General features: G+C 49.3%; 1 protein-coding gene across 2 annotated transcripts in view; it reads left to right on the top strand.

Annotated features, from left to right (window-relative positions):
• The window catches only part of zbtb16a (zinc finger and BTB domain containing 16a), a 134,171-nt gene that overhangs the window by 76,702 nt on the left and 37,005 nt on the right, over positions 1 to 20,464 (top strand). For both annotated transcript variants that reach the window (XM_064351023.1, XM_064351024.1), the window contains exon 4: positions 6,645 to 6,731. In XM_064351023.1, the coding sequence (XP_064207093.1) occupies positions 6,645 to 6,731 (87 nt within the window). The remainder of the gene's footprint in view (positions 1 to 6,644; positions 6,732 to 20,464) is intronic.

Genomic DNA, 20,464 nt, shown 5'->3' with positions numbered 1-20,464 from the left:
GTGCAGTCCCGGGCGCTGCACACTCAGACTGGGTTAAACTGACGGAGGGCCCTCGCCGACAGCGTGTCACGAGCCCGAGCGTGGACTCACATGCCCCCCGATCTGCCCCAGGCGTGAGCCGGTAAACAGCTCCATTGTGCAGGGGGGAGGGGGGGGGGGGGAGAAAAAATAAACTTGGGTCTGTCTGACCTGCCAGAGAGACAAATTAGTTAGTAGGCAAAATGGATTAAGAGACAGTGAAACCAGAAAAAAAAACAGGAGCAAGTGATTGAGTTCTTGTGTGTTCATTTCAAGAATTTAACTGATAAAAATGTCTCCCATTTACCAGAAAGTGTTTTCGCTGAGGTAATGTTTGTGTGTGTGTGCGTGTGCGTGTGCTTGTGTACTTGTATGTGTGCGCGTGTTTGACCCTCTGAAATCCATTTCTGCTAAGTATCAGGCCCACAATCTTCAGAAAGGAAGTCCGAATATATCTTTTCCAGTCAGAAGGCAATTGTGTGCATTTTTTACGCCCTGATAACAGTCAGTGTGAATTTGTTTTTCCTAGTGTCTGTTGGCTGATTGTCTGGAACGAGTGGTGGAGTTGGGGGGAGGGGGGGGCAGAAATTTGACCTCATGATCTACTGTACTGCACATACTGTATTTGCATACGAAATCAATGCAGTTCAATGTTCAACAAGCGTGCCGGCCAGAGGAGAGTCTTGGCAGAGGCCCAGGATTTTTGTCTTGGTTACTAAAAAAAAAAAAAAAAAAAAAAAAAAAACGCTGCCAGCAGTGCACATCTATGAGAGAGAGAGAGAGAGCGAGAGAGCGAGACGGAGAGAGGGAGAACACAGAGTTCTGCGCTGTCTGCTTAGCGTTGTGTGACTGATAAGAAGGTACAGTAAATATAACTATGGGGCACAGCTCGTTACTGCCAGAGGAGGGAAGGGAGAGAGCGTGGTGTCTGTACTCATTGTTCTGATGACACTGGCGGTTCTTTATGGATTTATTTATTTTTTTGCTGTTTTTGGGTACTGTGTGTACCGTCTTATGCAAGCGCACGTTTGTGTTGTCTCAGCGAGTGATCAGACACATCTGTGTGTGCGGTTGTCTGCGCCCCCACCCCACCCCTGAGAACGGAACGCGACCACAGAGCCGCTCTTGGGGATTTATGCTGAGATGTAATATCATGTGAGCGCTGGAGGTTTTGTATTTTCGCTGCTCACTTTGATTCTTACAGGAGAAGGGTGCCCTCGCTCCAAACACGGCAGGAAGCAGGGCAACGAAAACCAGAATCTAGCCTTCTGCATTTCCCACTGGAGGGTAATGTGACCCTATATATCACCCTTCTGACCCCCCCCTCCACCCACCCCACTCCTCTGGAGCTCCATGTCTCTGCAGGCTCAAATTTCTCAGTATAAATTTTTTTTTGTTGAGGCAAAAGCCGTTCATCTCAAAGCAGGGCAGTGATAAACAAGGTGTTCTTTTTGAGAAGCAGCCCCCCCCCCCCCCAGCTGCAATTGTGCAACAGTTTCAGAGAGAAGGGAGGAAGTGAAAGGAGAACTCCTCTGGAAGGGCACGTGGCACGTCTTCTCCTGCTTATTCATTTGATGGTTGTGCAAGTCTTATGTCAGTGAGCACGACGGGTTGAAAGGTGTGTGTGTGCGTGTATGTGTGTGTTTCTAGGTTTGTGTGTGTGTGTGTGTAGGTTTGTGTGTGTGTGAGTGTGTGCCTGTGTGTTGGTTTGTGAATGTGAGTGTGTGTCGGTTTGTGTGTGTGTGTGTGGGTTTGTAGGTTTGTGTGTGTGTGCGTGTGTCTGTGGGTTTGTATGTGTGAGTGTGTTTGTAGGTTTGTGTGTGTGTGAGTGTGTGCCTGTGTGTTGGTTTGTGAATGTGAGTGTGTGTAGGTTTGTGTGTGTGTGTGGGTTTGTAGGTTTGTGTGTGTGTGTGGGTTTGTAGGTTTGTGTGTGTGTGCGTGTGTGTGTGGGTTTGTATGTGTGAGTGTGTTCGTAGGTTTGTGTGTGTGTGTGGGTTTGTAGGTTTGTGTGTGTGGGTTTGTATGTGTGAGTGTGTTTGTAGGTTTGTGTGTGTGTGTGTGTGTGTGCCTGTGTGTTGGTTTGTGAATGTGAGTGTGTGTAGGTTTGTGAGTGTGTGTAGGTTTGTGTGTGTGTGTGGGTTTGTAGGTTTGTGTGTGTGTGTGTGTGTGGGTTTGTATGTGTGAGTGGGTTTGTAGGTTTGTGTGTGTGTGTGTGTGGGTTTGTATGTGTGAGTGTGTTTGTAGGTTTGTGTGTGTGTGCCTGCATGGGTGTGCACTGCGTGTGTGTGTGAGAGATTTTAAGTTGTTATAGTTGCATCAATTAGGCTGTATTATTCCCAGCATGTTTTTTTCCCTTGTAAAAAATCTCCCCAGGAGCTGTGCTCAGTTTGTGGGTGGGGTGGGGGTGGGGGGGGGGGGGTGTGCTGTTAGTAGCAGAATCTAAAAGAGGTGTTTGTCCTTTACCTTTTTTTCCCTCCATTTTTCCCCCCTCGACTAACAAGACAGCAGCCGTTGATCAAAGCGCAGGAGCTGAAATTTATGGCTTTAATTTCATTACTTTTGCCGGGGCTGAAGCGCGCGGCCCGGCCGCTGTCACAGATGCGAGATAATGACCCGGGAACGAGGCGGAGTTTATGTTCCATGTGGTTAAAAATAAAAGAAGGACCAGGCGCTTAATTCGCAAATTTACTGCCTCGCGCCGTCCCACCGCGGGGTTGTTTAGTACCTGCTTCACACGCAGCTTTCCTGAGGCGGGGTCAGGGGCCGTACGTGTGGGCCCTTTGCGCCCAACACCGGGGTTCAGGCGCTCCCACATGTACACCCACACGTACGCACACATACACACACTCACACACACACACACACTCACACTCACACACTCACACACACTCACACTCACACACACTCACACATACACGCACACACGCGCACACACACACACACACACATACACACGCGCGCACACACACACTTGAACGTACACACACACACCTTCTCTGTCCCCAGAAAAACCCTTGGATTCTGGTCTCTCTTACCACTCACCCCAGACCTGGAAATGGTGAAATGATTGAACTCTTGTTACTTATTTGCATGTTTGCGTATCTTGAGTTGAGTTTCTTCACTTTGGTTTTGAGTTATTGATTGGATCTGTGAGATGCCTTTTTAGATAGTACAGCCTTTTCAGACTGCACAAGGCTGGATTTAATTAGTGATCATTTAGTTGTGTTTTATTGTAATTTGGTGGAATCTCTCAATATTAGAGGCCAGTTAGTAAAATTCAGAAAATGATTTCTGGTGTTGTGTTGTAATCGCGTGCTCCACAGCCATTTCCAAATGTGGCCCTCGCCCCCACAGGGAAGCGCCTCCTCGGTTGGAGGGTCGGCCAGGGTGGCTGGAGTTCGGTCTGTCTCTGTGGCATCTAGAGCGGCCCCTCAGGGTAGCTGGGTTTCAGTCTGTCTCTGTGGCATCTAGAGCGGCCCCTCAGTGGCAGGGTTTCAGTCTGTCTCTGTGGCATCTAGAGCAGCCCCTCGGTGGCAGGGTTTCAGTCAGCAGGGCTGTATCTGTGGCATCTAGAGCGGTGCTTCAGGTAGCAGTGCACAGACGGGAAGTCATTCTTAACCGCACCAACAAACTTTGGGGCGGGCGAAATTTGACAAGTGGATGGGGGAGGGTGCAGACTGTGCTGGGGAAGGGCATGTGTGCAAAAGGATCATTGACTGGGGGTTATAACTTTTCCACTCTCTCAGTAACCTCCTGCATCTATTTGTATTTTGCGGGGGTATTTCAGGTTGTTCAAGATTATCTTGCACCTGTCCTACACGTATCTCTGGAATTTTGGAGGGGGGGGGGCATTGTTCAAACCCCATAAGCTATTTCTCTGAGTGTACTCCCCAATGTAATGACTGTGGAGCTCAGGTGGTGTCTGAGGAAAGTGAGAATGAGAGATGAAAATAGATAGATAGTTTTATTACACTGCACTGTTACCGAATTGATAAATAAAAATGTCTTTGTGTTTTGGACATAATGCGTAATTCTTCTGAGCATTAATTTTATGGTAAAATTATGCAAGCCCCTCTGCTTGTTTTCCTCCGGCAAATAATCATTATGAAAATATGAACCGGTAAACTTCTATAATGAATGCATGAAGGAACTGTCATTGTGCTCTTCAGCTTTGTTTGAGTTTCGTAATCCGACAGTCGCTGTTCGCTGTTTGTGATGATCTCAGTGTTCTCTCAGAACAATGACTTCCTGTTTTGCTTGCCCAGTACTGTCGTAACCTTTGGAGACAATACTGAGAATCCAGCAGGTTTGCTCTTCATGGAACAAAAAGTCCATTTGCAGCGAGTGTCCCGGTTTAATATCCAGAGACTTTTATTTTCGAGCTTCTGCTGGTGATACGTTTCCAGGAGAAGATGATACTCGCGCTTGGCACAAAAGGAAACGTTCTTTACTAACGGTATATTTTTGGGAATTATAAAGGCCTGACAGTATTTGGCTAATTGGCTAATTGGATCCGTCAAGGCGAGCGGGAACAGAAAGCAAACGCGCACTGTAGCGCCGCCCTCCTGGAGCTGGGCCTTTTGACGCCCCGTCATTAAGCCGTCGCCCCGGCCCCGCAGGCCCGCGGGTCGCCCGGAGGCGCGGCTCTCTGTCACCTGGCGCGCGTCCCGCGTCCCGAATCTCCCCTCCGGGCGGACGCCTTACAGCTCTCGCCAAAACAGCGCGAGCCCATATCGGACCCCCGTCACGTCGATGCATCGGACGCAATTACCGCCGCGTTCCGCTCTCCCCCCCGCCCCGGCGCAAGAAGTCCTGGTTTTTCGGCTGGCGTACCCCCCGTCTCCGCCACCGCCACCGTCGCCATCGTCGTCTTTGGCTCTCGCCTCGTCTTTTTTTTGTTTTTTTTTTAATTGCGTCCTCCTGTTGCCGCAGATCATGGCGTTCGGGCCTGCCTGCGGTGACGGCTGGTAATTATATCTGCCTGCCAGTCACCCCCCCCCCCCCCCCCCGCTCGCTGGAAGCGGCTCTGTGGCAGTCTCATTGTGAAGAGACGGCACGCGCGGAGAAAAAAAAAATCTCATTTGACTGATAACTGTTTTCCTTGCTCAGGTGGTCCGGCGTCGCGATATTACGAGAATCCCTTCCCCGTGAATATCAGCCAGCGTGCGGAGTGCCGTCTCCTTTCTGCCGTTTTTTCTTTCTTCATTCGTTCACTATTTCTTTATATTTGGATGAGTGAAAGCTGCTATCTTTTTTTTTTAATACCTGTGTGTTGGCACAGATTTCACCGGTTGAGTGGTGTTAGACGGAGAGAACTCTCCGCTTAATAATAACCAGACAGAACAAGGATGGATTTATTGTGATAGGATTTATTTCTGCAGAAAAAGTCAGGCGCTTACACACAAGAAGGTGGACACGCCCGAACTGAAGGGCGGGGGCTGTCCCTGCTTCGTCTCATTGAAAAGTACAAGGACATGATTGGTTTCCTAATAGCATGCATAATTCTAAATCTGATTGGCAAACGGTTAATACATAAGCATATAGTGAAATTTGGCAAAGTAAATGATTGGCTATGCCTCGCATATATCATGAATACTGAATAAGCCCCCATCGACCTCTGACCTTCAACTGTAAATCAGAAATAATCATTTAGCCTTTATCTAATGTACGTTTTTACAGTCCTAGGCAACATGGTGTCAGACTCGGTTCCTCCCCCTGGTATAGGAGGGAGAAGGATAAAGGGAGGATAAGTTCATCCGTCTGGACTCCTGGAAATGTATAAGAATGAGAGAGAAAAGCGCACACACACGCACACACACGTACAGGAAGCTTCTCATTGTCCTTGGGAAGTTCGGTGCCTGGGGCTAGAGGCCCCCATGGAAGGCCTGAGAATTTAATACTGTGCATAATTTTATTTTTTCATAATAAAGATGCTCTCCACCCTACACCTTGAACTACACATTTCTTAGAGCACTGTTTGATCCTTCATTGCTGATTGTTTTTGGCCATAGGGGAAAAATGTATTTGTGCTGTTAACTTTTCACGTTATCTGCTCATACAGTGAATGAAGGCGGTCCTTGAAATCGCCACAACTGAGGATTTTACTTGTGAAAGATTTCTTTGAACATCTTTTGACATACAGATGCTTGGTATGATACACAAGACTCTTTTTGTGGATGATAAGATGACATTGACTTTATTCTTTCATTGTCATACAGCATGAAGGTATTCGCATGCTGTATGACAACAGCATGCGAATACCACACCACACTGAAAGACTTGCATGCATGGTATCAGTTCGTCTTGCATGCAAATGCGCACACAGATGCCAGAGCACGGCATTGGAATCTGAGTACAGTCATAGGTCATAGCAATAGCTATCTCTCATTCAGTGGTGAGACGCTGGATGACTCATCAATTTTGAGCCTTGTTTTGACTAGCGGTGCCCAACACCTCGTGACCTGATGACAGTACTGTAACTCATACAGTCGCAGGTGGCGTGTAGCACCGTTGGTTATGACGCTGGCTTTCTCAGTAGCGTGTGACTGGAAGGTTGGCGTGATGCTGAAAGCCCGTCAGTCTCGGCGAGCCGTGTGAATGACAGCCCGCCGCTCTCTGTGTTGCAGCTGACGCCAAGTCCATCGTCTGCGACCAGTGTGGCGCTCAGTTCCCCAAGGAGGACGCCCTGGAGGCCCACAGGCAGATACACACAGGTAAGGCACCCCCCCGCTCCCCCTGCCCCTCTGCCCGCATCCCGAGACCAGGGCACCAGCTGCTACCCACCGCAAACCGGGAAAGAGATGTACGGGCTACTGTGATACCAGCGCTTTTCGCTTTGAGTGTGTGCCTTGCTTAGTCTCGGAGGATGTCCCTTTCTCAGGCATTGACGTGGCACGTTCACCAGCGCCCATTTTCTTTGCCAAGCAGCTCCGAAGGCACAGACACGATTTACAGTCGTTCGGGTGTCAGCATTAATTGCGTCTCCGTGCCGACAGACGGACCCGTTCACCTGAAGAGTGCGATTGCTTCAATTCACGCGGGAAGGTTAAGCAAGACATTAATATCTGATCTTAATTAGCATCGTTTCTGCAGCGCTGCTCGTACCAGACAGCCTGCGCTCAATGACTGTACAGTTGTACGCTGTAGTAATACTATAACGTTTTATTAGCGTTCAGAATGGCGTAGGTGGTAAATTGTGACAGGATATAATTTTGTTTAATGCAGCACTGGAAAATGGGGTGGAATGGGGGAGGGGGGGGGTGCTAGCCTCACTGTTAATGGGAGAGAGGTTTCTTGAAGGGTGGATCTGTCAACCGCCATCAGCATTACGCACTTACAAATGGCTCTTATTCTGTGCCTGCGTAAGTGCGCATGATGGTGATGATTTTACTGACCTCGTGATCTAGGGATAGTCATAAAACAAGCACGGAACCATCCAGACCCGCGGCGCAACTCACTTCCGCAGACACATTTTAGCTGGCACCACCTGCGCACGCGTGCGTCCTACTAAACGAAGCACCACTTGCGCATGCATCCGACTAAACGTCCATGAGTGAGTGAGTGAGTGACCACAATTTTCCGCGCATAGCCCGCGGCGGCAGTCCTGTCTGTGCTCCGTGGGAAAAGTAGTGCAGTGGTGGATTTTGTACTTTGTATGCAATACATTCATTTATTGATTTAAAAAAATGATTTGCTATTCAAATCTTTCTGCTACTACTGCCATGACTTGCTAAATGTGTCTGAAATGTGTGATGGATCACACAGTTACACAGTTAGAATATAGCACTTGCTCTGGAGGGGGATATACAATATAGTACGTTTTGGAAGGACCAGCCCGCAATAAGAGGGACGTTTCAGCCAGATCACCCCAGTTAACTGCTACCAGATTACAGCAAATTGTATTTTATCCGTTGTTCCCATTTTTTTTTACAGACCGAGCGTATTACGGGCTAATTGGAATCATGTTCTCTCGTACACCCCGTGCCTTTGTTTGTTTGCCTGGTTTGCACACACTGCCCTGTCTCTGCACAGATCCTCTACCCTCGTTCCCCCCGCTCACCCATCTGCTGAACGTTATATTTGAATTTGCTGACAAAGTTCTCAGGAAAAGCTTGGATGCTAAACTGGAATTGCCTCTGTTCAGTGTGCATTTTTCACAGTGTGCTTGCCCCCCCTCCCCCTTCCCCCATCCCCCCTCCCGCCACATTGTTCATGTTGATTCGTCTGATGCAACTACAAAAATGCAAAAACCCAGCAAATATGTTTATAATGTAAAGGTGAGGTCAGACCGGGTGAAATCCCGGGTGGGGGGGGGGGAGAGATGGGCCCAATTGTTCCTTAAGAGCGGAAGCGGGAGACAGGAAGTGAGAGAGAGCGTGCGGGAGCGGCCCAGCGCCGTCTGTCATGGCGAACATAACAAGGTGGACCCTGAATGGCTGGAATGCGCTGATTGCGCCCAGCGGCTCGTCACCCCGCCGTAAAAAAAGCAGAAAGAAATGAATAAAAATAAGACGGTAATGAGTACCGTGGAATCCGCTTGGCCCAGCCGGCTTGTTTATCAGCGCTTCCAGGAAGATAATGATGACCAAATGAAACCTCTGGCAGATATTTAGACAGGGACGTGCGCAAAACCTCGCCTCTTAATTTAGGACGGGAACGAGAAGGGGCCCGCTCCGATTTCACGCGCTGACGTCTCCCGTTTCCCAGCTGGAGCGTTCTGGCGTCTCGCGCACGCATCTGTGTTTGCACATGTGTTTGTGTGCGTGCGCGTTTGCCCGTCCGTGACATACGATACTCTGTTGTTGTTGTTTTTTGTGTATGTGTATGCGCGCGTGTGTGTGTGTGTGTGTGTGTGTGTGTGTGTGTGTGTGTGTATGCGCGTGTGTGTGTGTGTGTGTGTGTGTGTGTGTGTGTGTGTGTGAGTGTGTGTGTTTGTGTGTGTGTGTGTATGTGTTTGCGCGTGTGTGTGTGTGTGTGTGTGTGTGTATGTGTTTGCGCGTGTGTGTGAGTGAGTGAGTGAGTGTGTGTGTTTATGTGTGTGTGTGTGTGTGTGTATGCGCGTGGGTGTGTGTGTGTGTGTGTGTGAGTGAGTGAGTGTGTGTGTTTATGTGTGTGTGTGTGTGTGTGTGTGTGATGCGCGTGGGTGTGTGTGTGTGTGTGTGTGTGAGTGAGTGAGTGTGTGTTTGTGTGTGTGTGTGTGTGTGTGTGTGTGTGTGTGTGTATGTGTTTGCGCGTGGGTGTGTGTGTGTGTGTGTGTGTGTGTGTGAGTGAGTGAGTGAGTGTGTTTATGTGTGTGTGTGTGTGTGTGTGTGTGTGTGTGTGTGATGTGTTTGCGCGTGGGTGTGTGTGTGTGTGTGTGTGTGTGTTTCTGTGTCTGTGTTCCATCCTGATTTGTGACTCAGCCCTTTTTAGTTAAATAAATGAGCTGCCCTCTGAAAACATAAGTGGACTAATTGACCAAATTTAAAATTTCTGGGGAAAAAAAAAAACATTTTATTTCTTAGTCAAACCATGCAGCATAACTCCAGTAATGTTTCCCCAAGTGATGTAAGAGCAAATCAGACTAATTTGTTCTACTTCATTACCTTTACGCCTAGACATGCTTGTCGGGGTTGGCTGTGATCATTGGAAGCCCTGAGGAAGTGCTCTTTCTCACTGTTTTAGTCACAAAAGTAAGACCCTCTGACCTCACACAAGATTTTTCAGCTGTGTTGCATTGTGGCGACGGAGGATCCCAGTGTAAATTGGATAATGCAAAGATAATATCATGTCTGCCAAGCTTTACACTGTATTCTTAGATTTCTGTCTCAACACTGTTGAGGTCGAAGTTACTTGGCAGGAACTCCTTCGGTGAAACAATTTGACTGGCAATCAAAAATCCTTCGGCAGAAGAGGAAGGAAAGCTGAGCGTGTCATCCCCCTGGGGAGGAACTGTCTCTGGCAGCAGTTTGATTATCATTATCGGTTTATATTATTGATTTTGGGGGGAAGGCTGGGCTTGCAATTTCTTCTGTGTTAGCATATCTACAGCACTTAGGTGAAACTCCTGTAACTTATAAATGGTTGGCTTTGAGAAGCCTGCATTCGTACGGAGGACCATGCGCACGCACAGCTACGGTAACAGCATCTCACAGCATCACATGAGTCTGGATGGAACGCGCGCCTGTTTGCGAAAGGTGATCCCCCAGCGGAGGGGGTGCGAGCGGGGAAGGTCCAGCTCGCCACAGGTCCGGGGGGGGGGGGGAATCGAGGCTCGCGGGGGCCGAGGGGTTAAGCGGGGCTAACGACCCGCGGCTCGCACCCGAGCGGTAGAGGGGCTCTAATTTTAGCGTCGGGTTCCGGAGCAGGAACGGGAAGCAGGACTTGTCCCGCCGCCAGGCGTTTGAGCGGCGGAGAGCTGGGGCTCCCCCCCCCCCCGCACGGGGCCGCCCCCCCGCACGGGGCCGCCGCTCTCGTGTTCTTAGAAACGCGCCCTTACGCGAGGCCACTTCCTCAGCGCGCTCGCCCGCACGGTTCACTTCTCCAGCCAGCATGTGCCGAAGCAGTTTCTAGCGTGCGTGCACACGCATGCGTTTGTGTGCAGTGTGCGTGCGCCCTGCTGTGTTAGCGTGTGTGACCGTAAGTACAGGCGCGGCGCGGCGCGTTCCCCGCCGCGCAGGAGCGTGTTTGCTGAGGTCCTTTCGGTAGCGCTGCTCTGGTGTGGAGAGCAGCTCTTGTTTGCCCGGCTTGCCTCCCTGACACGTTTCGCCATGGCTTCCTCCGGCCAGCTTTGTGTGCCTGCGTAAGGCTACCCACCTGTCTGTAACATGCCGAGTTAAAGCTGTAGCATGCTGATCGTGCTCCTGATCGCTCGGCACTCTTATAGGGGCAACATAGCTCAGGAGGTAAGACCGATTGTCTGGCAGTCGAAGGGTTGCCGGTTCAAACCCCGCCCTGGGTGCGTCGAAGTGTCCTTGAGCAAGACACCTAACCCCTAACCACTAAATACTCTGGGGAATGAGAGGCATCAATTGTAAAGCGCTTTGGATAAAAGCGCTATATAAATGCAGTCCATTTACCATTTATATAAATGCAGTCCATATCATATGTGCAAGCGTTATATCAGCACAGAGTACGGTTTTCATCAGGTGAGCTGCAAGGCCTGGCGCAAGGATTCTAAGTAAGGCTACTTACCGCCTGACATGGACGTCCTATAGACGTGTTCTATAAGCAGGAACCCACGTCCAGGTCAGCTGCCATAGCTCACGCTCTGAATATTATCCATTTATATACTGTAGCTAGCAGCTCCATGCCATAGCAGTTCAGGTTAAGTACACTTCCCACAGGCATCACTGAAATGACACCTCATCCAGGAGTTTCTCTCAGCCACTTGCTCCTGGGGAGGGGCCAGAGAATAATTTCCCTATAACCCCCCCCCCTTTCAAAAGAATACTAATAATTGGCTCAGGATTTTATTGTTTTTCGGTTCCCTCTGGCAAACTGTGCTCCGAATAGAGTTTTGTAACAACATAATTGTAAAATAATTGCACCTCAGGAGAACATGGTTTGATTGATAGCCTAATTGAGCCTTCCAGGTCTCCAATTATGTCCCCTCGCCTCCCCTAACGCTGCGCTGCCAACCTGCGCTGCGTCTACTACAGCGTGGAACTGTGCGGCCAGCCGGTCAACAGCCACTGATGTCCCCCGTTTCCTTTCCTCGTGCTGTCTGTAGGGGGACTGCAGTCTCTTCTGACTCACTTTGAGTACTTATTTCTTTTTTCTTTCCTGATTAAATTATTTACGTGGTTTAATGAAGAGGTGATGGTGCTGTTGGGAGTGGCTGTACTGCTTTGGGGGAAGGGAAAGGTGATAGGGCCTGGGGGGGGCGGGCGGTGCAGCCGGGTGGAACCTCGCAGTGCGTGTGCGACCCGCACGCTTCATGAATAGCTAATACGCGTGTCGACAGGGAGGACGGTGCCGTTTGGGATGGCAAGAAATTTTCGGCCTGGTCTCCCTAACGAGTAAACACCCAGCTCGGTTTCAAACTGGCAGCACGCTGCGCGGTGGGCTACTCGAGGGCGGACGGCGAGGTCACTTCCTCTCCGTTCCCGGCTAACGGGAGTCTTGCTCACTGCCGCGCTAGTGTTAAACAGCCCTCCGTGCCCCCTGCGAATTCACAGAGCCCGCGCTTTCTAACGCAGAAGAAAATGAAGCTTCTTAAATGAACATTTTCAGATCAGGTTCCCGTTGCTATTGTTGCTGTTTTTGTTGCTAGTGTATTGTACAGCAGTTGCTCTTTTTCAAATTGATTCACATTGATTTACAGTAGCTACAGTTTTCGTCTACAGGTGCTAGCTTGCCAAGCTATTCTTTCTGAGGCTTCTGGATGTTGAAGGAAAATCTTTCAAAGAAATAAGATGGACATTTCAAAATGATATGATAATATATAGGGGGGTAGGAGGTGGGGATATTTGGGGGAGTGGCGGTGTGTGCATTTTTGCCCAGTTGTGTGCTTTATGCTTTTTTTCTGGGTAATAGTGTTACCTGAATGGATTCTGCTGTAGCTGTGTTTTTGGTGTTCTGACATCTGAGAAATCAGGTGCTTGTCTGACTATTAAAGGCTGAGTTTAGGAGTGACACCTAATACAGCCCCCCAATGCGTGCTCACACACACACACACACACACACACACACACACACACACACACACACACACTTGTACTCTCTCTCTCACACACATGCACACATACACACACATGCACACACACTCTCCCCTCTATGCACTTGTTCTGTTGTAATTCTTAACACTGTCTCGGCCCTCTGCCAAAACCTAGACATTCAGATTATTATTGTTATTATTAATAATGTAATGATATCACAGTCATTATTGATATTATGATGATTATAATTATTATTATCACATTGTGTCGGTCACAGTATTTCTAACCGGGCTGTTTCTCTTCTCACACTACTAATAACAATATTTTTTTCCTCCTTGGGAGGGAGGCACTAGTGTTTTTTTTTTTGGAGGGGGGTGGGGCTCTGTAGAATGAGTTAAGGTGAGCTACGTGCGTGTAGACTCGCTGCTGGGGGTGGAGGGAAGATGTGGGAGGAAGATGCGGGGGAGGGAGGGTTAGGATCGTGTCATTTTTCGGGGGCGGGGGACGCGGGTAGTGTTGGGTGCCAGGACTCGGAGGAAAACAACATCATGCGCCTCTGTTTACACTGTGCCATGCCAGTGTCGCCGGCTCTGACCTACTTTCCCAGGGCGGCCCGAACAAAAACTGCACAAACCCACGCTGATAATGAAAGTGATCTATCGGCTGCTTCAGCCAGTCATGAGAACGCTGCTCACTCGATAAGCGCCGTGGCGGTTTTCACGCGTATCGCTTATGAGCCCACAAAGTATGACAAGGCTGTAAGATTGACAGCCTCCACCTCCTGTGCCTTAAAACCCCTGAATTTACATCACACTGCGTGCGCGCGCGATGTCTACTTTCTGTTATCAAGCCGGGTTTCAGAGAACAGGCAGCGCTTTGCTCGTTCTTTAGCGCTGGGGAGGGATTGGGCGGGTGAGTGTCAGAACGTTCGGAACGTTCCGGCCTTTCTGCGCGGTGGGGCTGCCCCTGTTTCGGGGCCGCTATGAATTGTGTGTGAAATCACTGTTGACAATGCTGTAATGACATGGGGGACACAGGGCTAACTGGCGAAGCCTGCAGGAAATAGACCTTCATCAAAGGTGTGAAGGCCTCCAGAGAAGCATTCTGAAATATCTAATATTAGTCATCTTGTCAGAACTATATTTGACTGGTAAAAAAAAAAAAGAAAGAAAGCGGAATAAAGTTGTGTGCGTCAAAGGATATGAAAGAACCGTAAGAGCTTAAAGGGTTGGCTGGAACAGAGAAATTGGGGAGAAAAAAGACGAAGAAAATGAAACCTGTATGAATCTGGGAATAATGGATGTGGCTGTGTCTCTTTCGCTCTCATTCTCTCTTGCTCTCTTTCACGCACTCCCCCACCCTTCCCCTTTCACCCTCTCCCTTGCTCCTCTCCCCCTCTTTTTTAAAGCTGGTGTGAGCAGGGGAAATATGCAGTCGGTTTTTGGAGACGGAACAGTGGCTTTGCTCGGCGGGAACACAGAGTGACTCTAGCGAAATGGGCCACAGAGTAAACAGCCTCTTTCTGGGGCCAGAAATAGTTCTGACAGAGAGAGAGAGAGAGAGAAAGAGAGAAAGAAGGGAGGACAACACCACACTGTTGTGCAGGAAAGCCAGCCCGGGGGGCTTCTCTCCCCACATCTGAAAATATTCACAACCCAAGAGGGCAGCATTCAACCACCCCCCCCCCCCCCATACTCCATGTTTCTCAAATTACGCCAGCGCCACTGGTAAACAGAGGTCATGTCAAATGTGTCGATTATCTCAATCACATTATCTAAAATGAGGCCGTCTGTTTTGCGTTTAGTTAATCGCAACGATATTAAGTTGTCAGAGAGCATTAGGGGCAGCTGTTGACAATGAGTACTGTGCACCAGTACAGAGCACTCATTTATTTATTTTTCTAGGACGGAATTTTTTATTTTATTGTATTGTTTTTTGTACTTCGCCGTTGCCTCTAGTCAGGAGATTGTGCAGCACAATGCGGTACATTTATCTCATCTCCGGGCCATAAAAAGAGAGACAAAGGTTGATGAAGGAGTGACAGTATCACTTCCTCCAGGACAAAACAAGGAAACCAGATCCGCCCACGTAGTGTTAAATAATGTAGGTTTCGCAAAAAAACAAAATGATCTTTTACTTCTTTGGAGGTGGAAAAATTAGCCAAGTTAGAATTTTTAAGAGATCCTTCATTTGTTCCATTCGTTTGGATGCGGGGAGGCAAACAGTTCAGCGGTTCCTCACCCTCTATCGGAGGTGACTGCTGGGTAACTGTCCTCAGAGCTCTGGAATGCAAAATGGCCGCTGCGGCCCCAGCCGAAGTGTTTAAGCGATGATTATTTAGCGCGGCTAAAGGCGAGCGGCCCGTCTCTGGCTGCATTAATAATTGAGCAGGCTGTCCTTCTCTGCGCCGGATTACCCAACCGCGCGCGCTCTTTTTCTATTTTTTTAAACCGCTGAAGGGCTGTGAATGGTTGCCCCTGAGCTCAGGTCACCTGAGGTGCTGCGTAGGTGTGTACCTCCCTGCGGTTCTGTGTGAGGCGGTGAAACGTGATCACGGAGGTGGGGGGGGTCGGCGCGGGTCACCCCAGGTGATGTACCGGCGCGGCCCCTCCTGCAGGTTAATGTAACACGGCGGGACATGCGATCGAGGTGCAGGGGGACGCGGGGCGGGGCGGGGCTGGGCTGGGCTGGGGGGGCGGGGTCGTGTGAGGTACCGCGCCGGTGCGTCCGCCTGCGAAGGCCTCCGTGACAGCAGAGCCGTCTCCCAGCGGATACCCCACCCAGCCGCCCGGCCGACGCCCGCTCTGAAGTGGAACGGCCTGTCGGCAGGGCAGACAGCAGCGCCGCGCACGCAAAGCGCACATCTCCCGCATGCTCAGCAACGGGGGGGAGGCAGTGGGGGGGGTCAAGACTCGGACCCCACAGGTCAGCGTCCAGCACTGGCCGGGCTCTCTCCGATGCCAGATGGTACAGACTTTACGCCGGTCAGCGTGGAGGGAAACTCGAACCCTGGGCGGGCCTAAAGGTCACATTCTGCAGCGCTGTTACAGCCCGTTTTATGACCTCTGAGAAATTTACAGTTTTCCCTGGCGAAAATGTGCTGTTAGAAATACTGCATTTACTCTGCCACTGTATAGAGCTGTAAATTGCCTACCGATGCTGTACTGTAGTAAATTGGATTTAATTAATGTCCTGAAGGAGGTTTTTATTTAAGAGCTGTAAATAGCGATGCTTCATTGTAACTGTTTAATCTAATTTTAGGCCTAGTTCTGCATTCTTAAAAAAACTGTGCTATTAATCTGGCGAACTGCAGTATCTTGGCACAAATTTATGAAATTTTGGTATATTAAAAAAAAGGTGTTATTCTGTGTGGCTATTTCAGTAGGGACTGTGTATTTTTCTTTTAAATGCCTGTTTATCTTGCTCCTCCTCTACCCTCCACTGTCCCATTTAAGAGCCCTGAGCCTAGCTCTGTTTGCCATTGCGTATCATGAAGTCAGTTTCAGGCAGCCGGCAATTCTCTGTCCACATTTAGATTGTTTCTCATGTTATTATTATTTTTTGCTTTGGTTTTCTGTAGGCCAGAGGTAGACCTCAAGTGGCCCGATGCTGACCGATATATTTCTCTCCGTCTCAGCTATTTTTCCCCCTCGTTTGATTTTTTTTCTCCCTTCTCCTTTTCAGTAATCAAAAAGACGAGTTTAAGTGACTGAAGTCAGCATCGGCGGGCAAATTAAATAAAAGGCAGGCTCGACTTCTCTTTTTTTTCTTTCCGGGGGATTATTTTTGTACAGATAGGATCTAAATGAGTTTCTCAGACGCGGAGCGGGCCGGGCGGCTGATAAATACCACGCGCCAGCGTGCGGCCGACGCCCGGGAGTAATCTCCCGCTCCCCGGGAGCGCTGGGCTATCCGGCCCAGCGTAAATTCCCACACAGGGAGCTGTCCTCCATTGACTCTGCGCGGCGGTGTTTGTGGGGCGCTCGGCGTGCGCTCTTCGATTGGAGCGGCTCTGTTTCGGAGCGCCCGCGGCCGCGCGGGTCAATAGGGAGACTAATTAGGCGGCCGGGCGTTCCGCGCGTTTTTCTTTTACGACGGCGGTGGCGGCGGCTTGGCGGGAGCCGGCAGGCGGCGCGGCTCTTTCGCATCGCCGCGGCTCAGACGCCATCGCCGCCGATTGTTCGCGGGGTCGGGGGGGTCCCTTCCCCTCCCCCTAAACCGCGAGCGCCGCAGGTTGCGGAGTCCCAAATCCGTCCGGCCGAAACGCCGGCGAGGGACCCTTCGGCGGGGTGCGGGGGCCTTTGAAGCGCCGCCGTGCGTGGGGGCGGCGGGGCGCGTCCCGGGAAGCGGAGGCGGGGCGGAGTTTTGTCAGGAGATTACAGCCTCCCGTAGGCCCCCGCGATTCACTCCCCTCTAAAGAAGCCAGCGGGAAATTCGGGAGCTCGGCGTGGGACGCCCCTCGCGAACGGGAGCCTCTGGGCCACCCAGCCCACGTTCAGCGAGCGCTAGCCCTCACATTCAGGGCGGAAACGGGTGCAGTCGTCAAGTCCCGGTGCACGAACGTGCTGGGGGCGGGCTCAGGGGTAGGAGAGGGGAGTGACTTTCAGGCCCCACGCCTTGCACCAGGTGGAAGGCAGATCACGCTCTTCCTCATTTCGGCCTCCCGCCTTAAAAAGCTCCTTTTTTATGCCTTTGGGGTGAGAGGGATGGATAAGAGAGGCCTCTTCCCCTTGGGGGGGGGGTTGCTGGAGAGCACTACAATGGGAGAGGCCCTTTTGTCCAGGAGAGGCTGGAGTAAATCACACGCAGTAATTAGATTTGAGCCTGTTTGCCTACATCTTGGGCAGGGATTTGTATAAACCGTAGATTGCGGGAAACCATTTGTTTAACTTACAGTGCAAACACTGTCTGTTTTGTAGTGAGAGAAATCTATCTTTCTTTTTGTAATAGAAAATAAAATTATATATATATGTATATATATCGTAGTGTTACTTAATTGTGAATGCTGAAGATTAGCTGTAACACCTAAAACCTTTCACCACCCCCCCCCCATCTCAAACAAAAGACTTGACCAGATCTAGTTGCCTAGCGATGTGACTCTCACACAGGCCAATTTAGCGGATTCGCTAACCCGGCTCTCGCTGAGTGTGGTCGATTAATGGACGTCTTGCATAATCTCACAGACCGCGAGGTTTTATTAATGCGGTAAGACAAATAAGCCGGCCAGCGTACTGTCCTCCCGCCATCGCTTATGAGGAGAGAAACATTGTGACGCTATTGGCCAGCCGTCTCCCGGGCCGCTTACCCGTTAGCCGTTTACAAAGCTGGATATTTACTGGAGCAGTTGAGGTTAAGTATCTGACTCCGGGGTACAGTGGCAATCTGTGGATCGAAGCTGCTGTAATGAATAATCACGGTGACCGATCGCGTCTTCTCTGGCGTCGGGTAGAAATACTCGCCTCGCGGCGTCGAGCGCTGTCCGTCGCCGGACCCTCAACGAGCGCGACAGCAGTAACAGAGTGAAGTGATGGTCATGTGGTCAAACGCTCCCCCCCCCCCCCCCACAAACAAAAAGAAAAAACGAGGAATGCGACAGTCAATCAGAAATCATTGATGAGAGACTTTTGGTGAGAAGTGCAGAAACATTATGATATGCTGCATATTTACATACTAAATAAAATAACTAAAACCCACGGACTAAATTGTTGGTTGTGGGATTATATATATGCATAAATGAATTGGGGAGGATTCATGTTAATACAATCTATTATCATTGTGTATTTAGGAATGGGATTTACATTTTATTTGAACTTTATGTTAAACAAGCTATAATAAGTAACAGGTAGGTAAAAAGTAAATGCTGAAACATTTGGATGTGCAAAGAAATTTTAAATTGGTATAGTCTTTGTTAGGCATCTGTATCTACATAATGTGTATGAGTTGCCTTTGCTAATGCCAGCTGTATTGTGTACATTTCTTGGGAAACAAATTTTTAGGGGAAATAGTTTCAAGTGTCTTCTAAGTAAATGTAAAATAGCACTAAAGAGATACAATGATAGTTACTCAAAGAAAGCATTACTGCATGCTGTTATAGTACTACTATCTTCCAAGGATGAATGGCTTCAGTGAAATTGGATGAAAGATGCTCTCCTCTTCTGAGCAGTTTTTTTTTTTTGGTTTTTTTTGGGGGGGGGGGGGGCAGGCTGGCAATTCTTGCTGAAACTCATCTCTTCTTTTCTATCTGCGGGGGTGCCCAGCAGTTTGTCAGTTGTCACTTAAATGGCTCAGTCTGTGTATCCATGCAAAAAATTCACGATTGTTTAACCCCTTTCTTATAACTCATTAATATATTGCCACTTATTTTACTGGACGAAGTCTAGATTTTTTTTCCGTAAGTATGGGTCATGAAAGAACCTGGTTTGCCATTTTGGACTAAAATAAAAGTTTGCTTTGTCTAGCCATTAACGTCCGCTGTGGCTACCAGGCAACTTTGGTGCAGTTTGTGCAATACTCCATTTTGAGCGGGGGCAGGGGGTAGCAGGAGGCACCCATCCACCCTCGAGGACGGGCCGGCCTCTCTCCCTGGCAGCTAATGACAGAAAGAGCCCCAAACTCAGGTGGGACCCATTACAGGGAAGAGTCCTTCCCTTATCAGTTAATAGCGGCCTTCCAAGGTCCCGCATTGTTTTGATAGATGGCACCTGCTGACTCGCGAGTCATAAAAAAGAGAAATAAGAGGGAGGCATCGCTGCTGATAAGCTATCACATGAACACACATCTACAGATACTGTATGCATTGAAACAAGGGGATTTGGGGAGGGAGCCAGAGTTAATTTTTCTCCTTTGAGTTGACCGTGGTCTCCATTGAAGCATGCCTGAACGTGGCCTGGTGTTTGGCCACCTGAAGCTCTCTGATAGCGCTCTGTGTATTTGTACAGGTGTTTCTGCCCCTCTCGCATACCAGGCAGACAACCGGAGAGACAAAGCTCTTTAACAAGCCCTTGTTGGAGGTTTATCTCTCTTAAATCATCAGCACAGTTACTTCTCTCGTAGTTTGTCGGTCAGTCTTTTGTGAAAGAATTTTTGATATTTGTTTGCTTTATGTTTTATTTTAGAGCCAAAACCAGTGTCTATGCGACCAATCCTCATGATGAATTGAAAATGAAATTCCTGCATAAGAGGGAGGTTTTATTTGATCTGTTTTGGTAGATTTGCTGTTGAAGTTCTCAGGGAGAGGTGCCAAAAAGAAAAATTTGGGTGTATGTCCAGTTTGCCCCAAAGTAAAAAAGGTTTCCCAACCCCCTCTGGAATGCTGCAGAGACCCCCCCCCCCCCCACTTTAAGAGGTGTCAGCTTACAGAGCCTCTCTCTAAGAGCCAGCCGTACGGCCTCACTGACCAGCCCCTCTGGAATGTGATTGATTATGTGGTATTTATGCCACCAATGACCTTTCACCGGCTGGGGGGTCACGGGGTCACCTGAGCCGCAAATCCGCTTCCTTTTGTACAGTGAGAGCCTGGAGTGGAGCAGGGGCACACAAAAACCAGCTTTTACTCTCTGCCCTGGGAAAACCGGGGGAGGGGGCCTTCTATTAAAACAGCTTCTTTCTTCTTATTATTTGTCAAAGTTGGTGGGGGGACTTTTTTAATGGGTGTTTTTACTGTAAAGTTAAAAGGGAATAAAAAAGTTTTCACAGAACTCCAAACATTTACATGGGAAAAGGGGGCAAGAGAGTAAGAAAATAAGAGATTTAGGGTTGGGGGGGGGGGGGGGGGGGCAGGGTAGGCTCGCACATGCTTTTGATAGCCA

Source organism: Anguilla rostrata, chromosome 9 (assembly GCF_018555375.3).
Source record: "Anguilla rostrata isolate EN2019 chromosome 9, ASM1855537v3, whole genome shotgun sequence".
NCBI lineage: Eukaryota > Metazoa > Chordata > Actinopteri > Anguilliformes > Anguillidae > Anguilla > Anguilla rostrata.
This window is presented reverse-complemented; position numbering and strand designations above follow the sequence as displayed.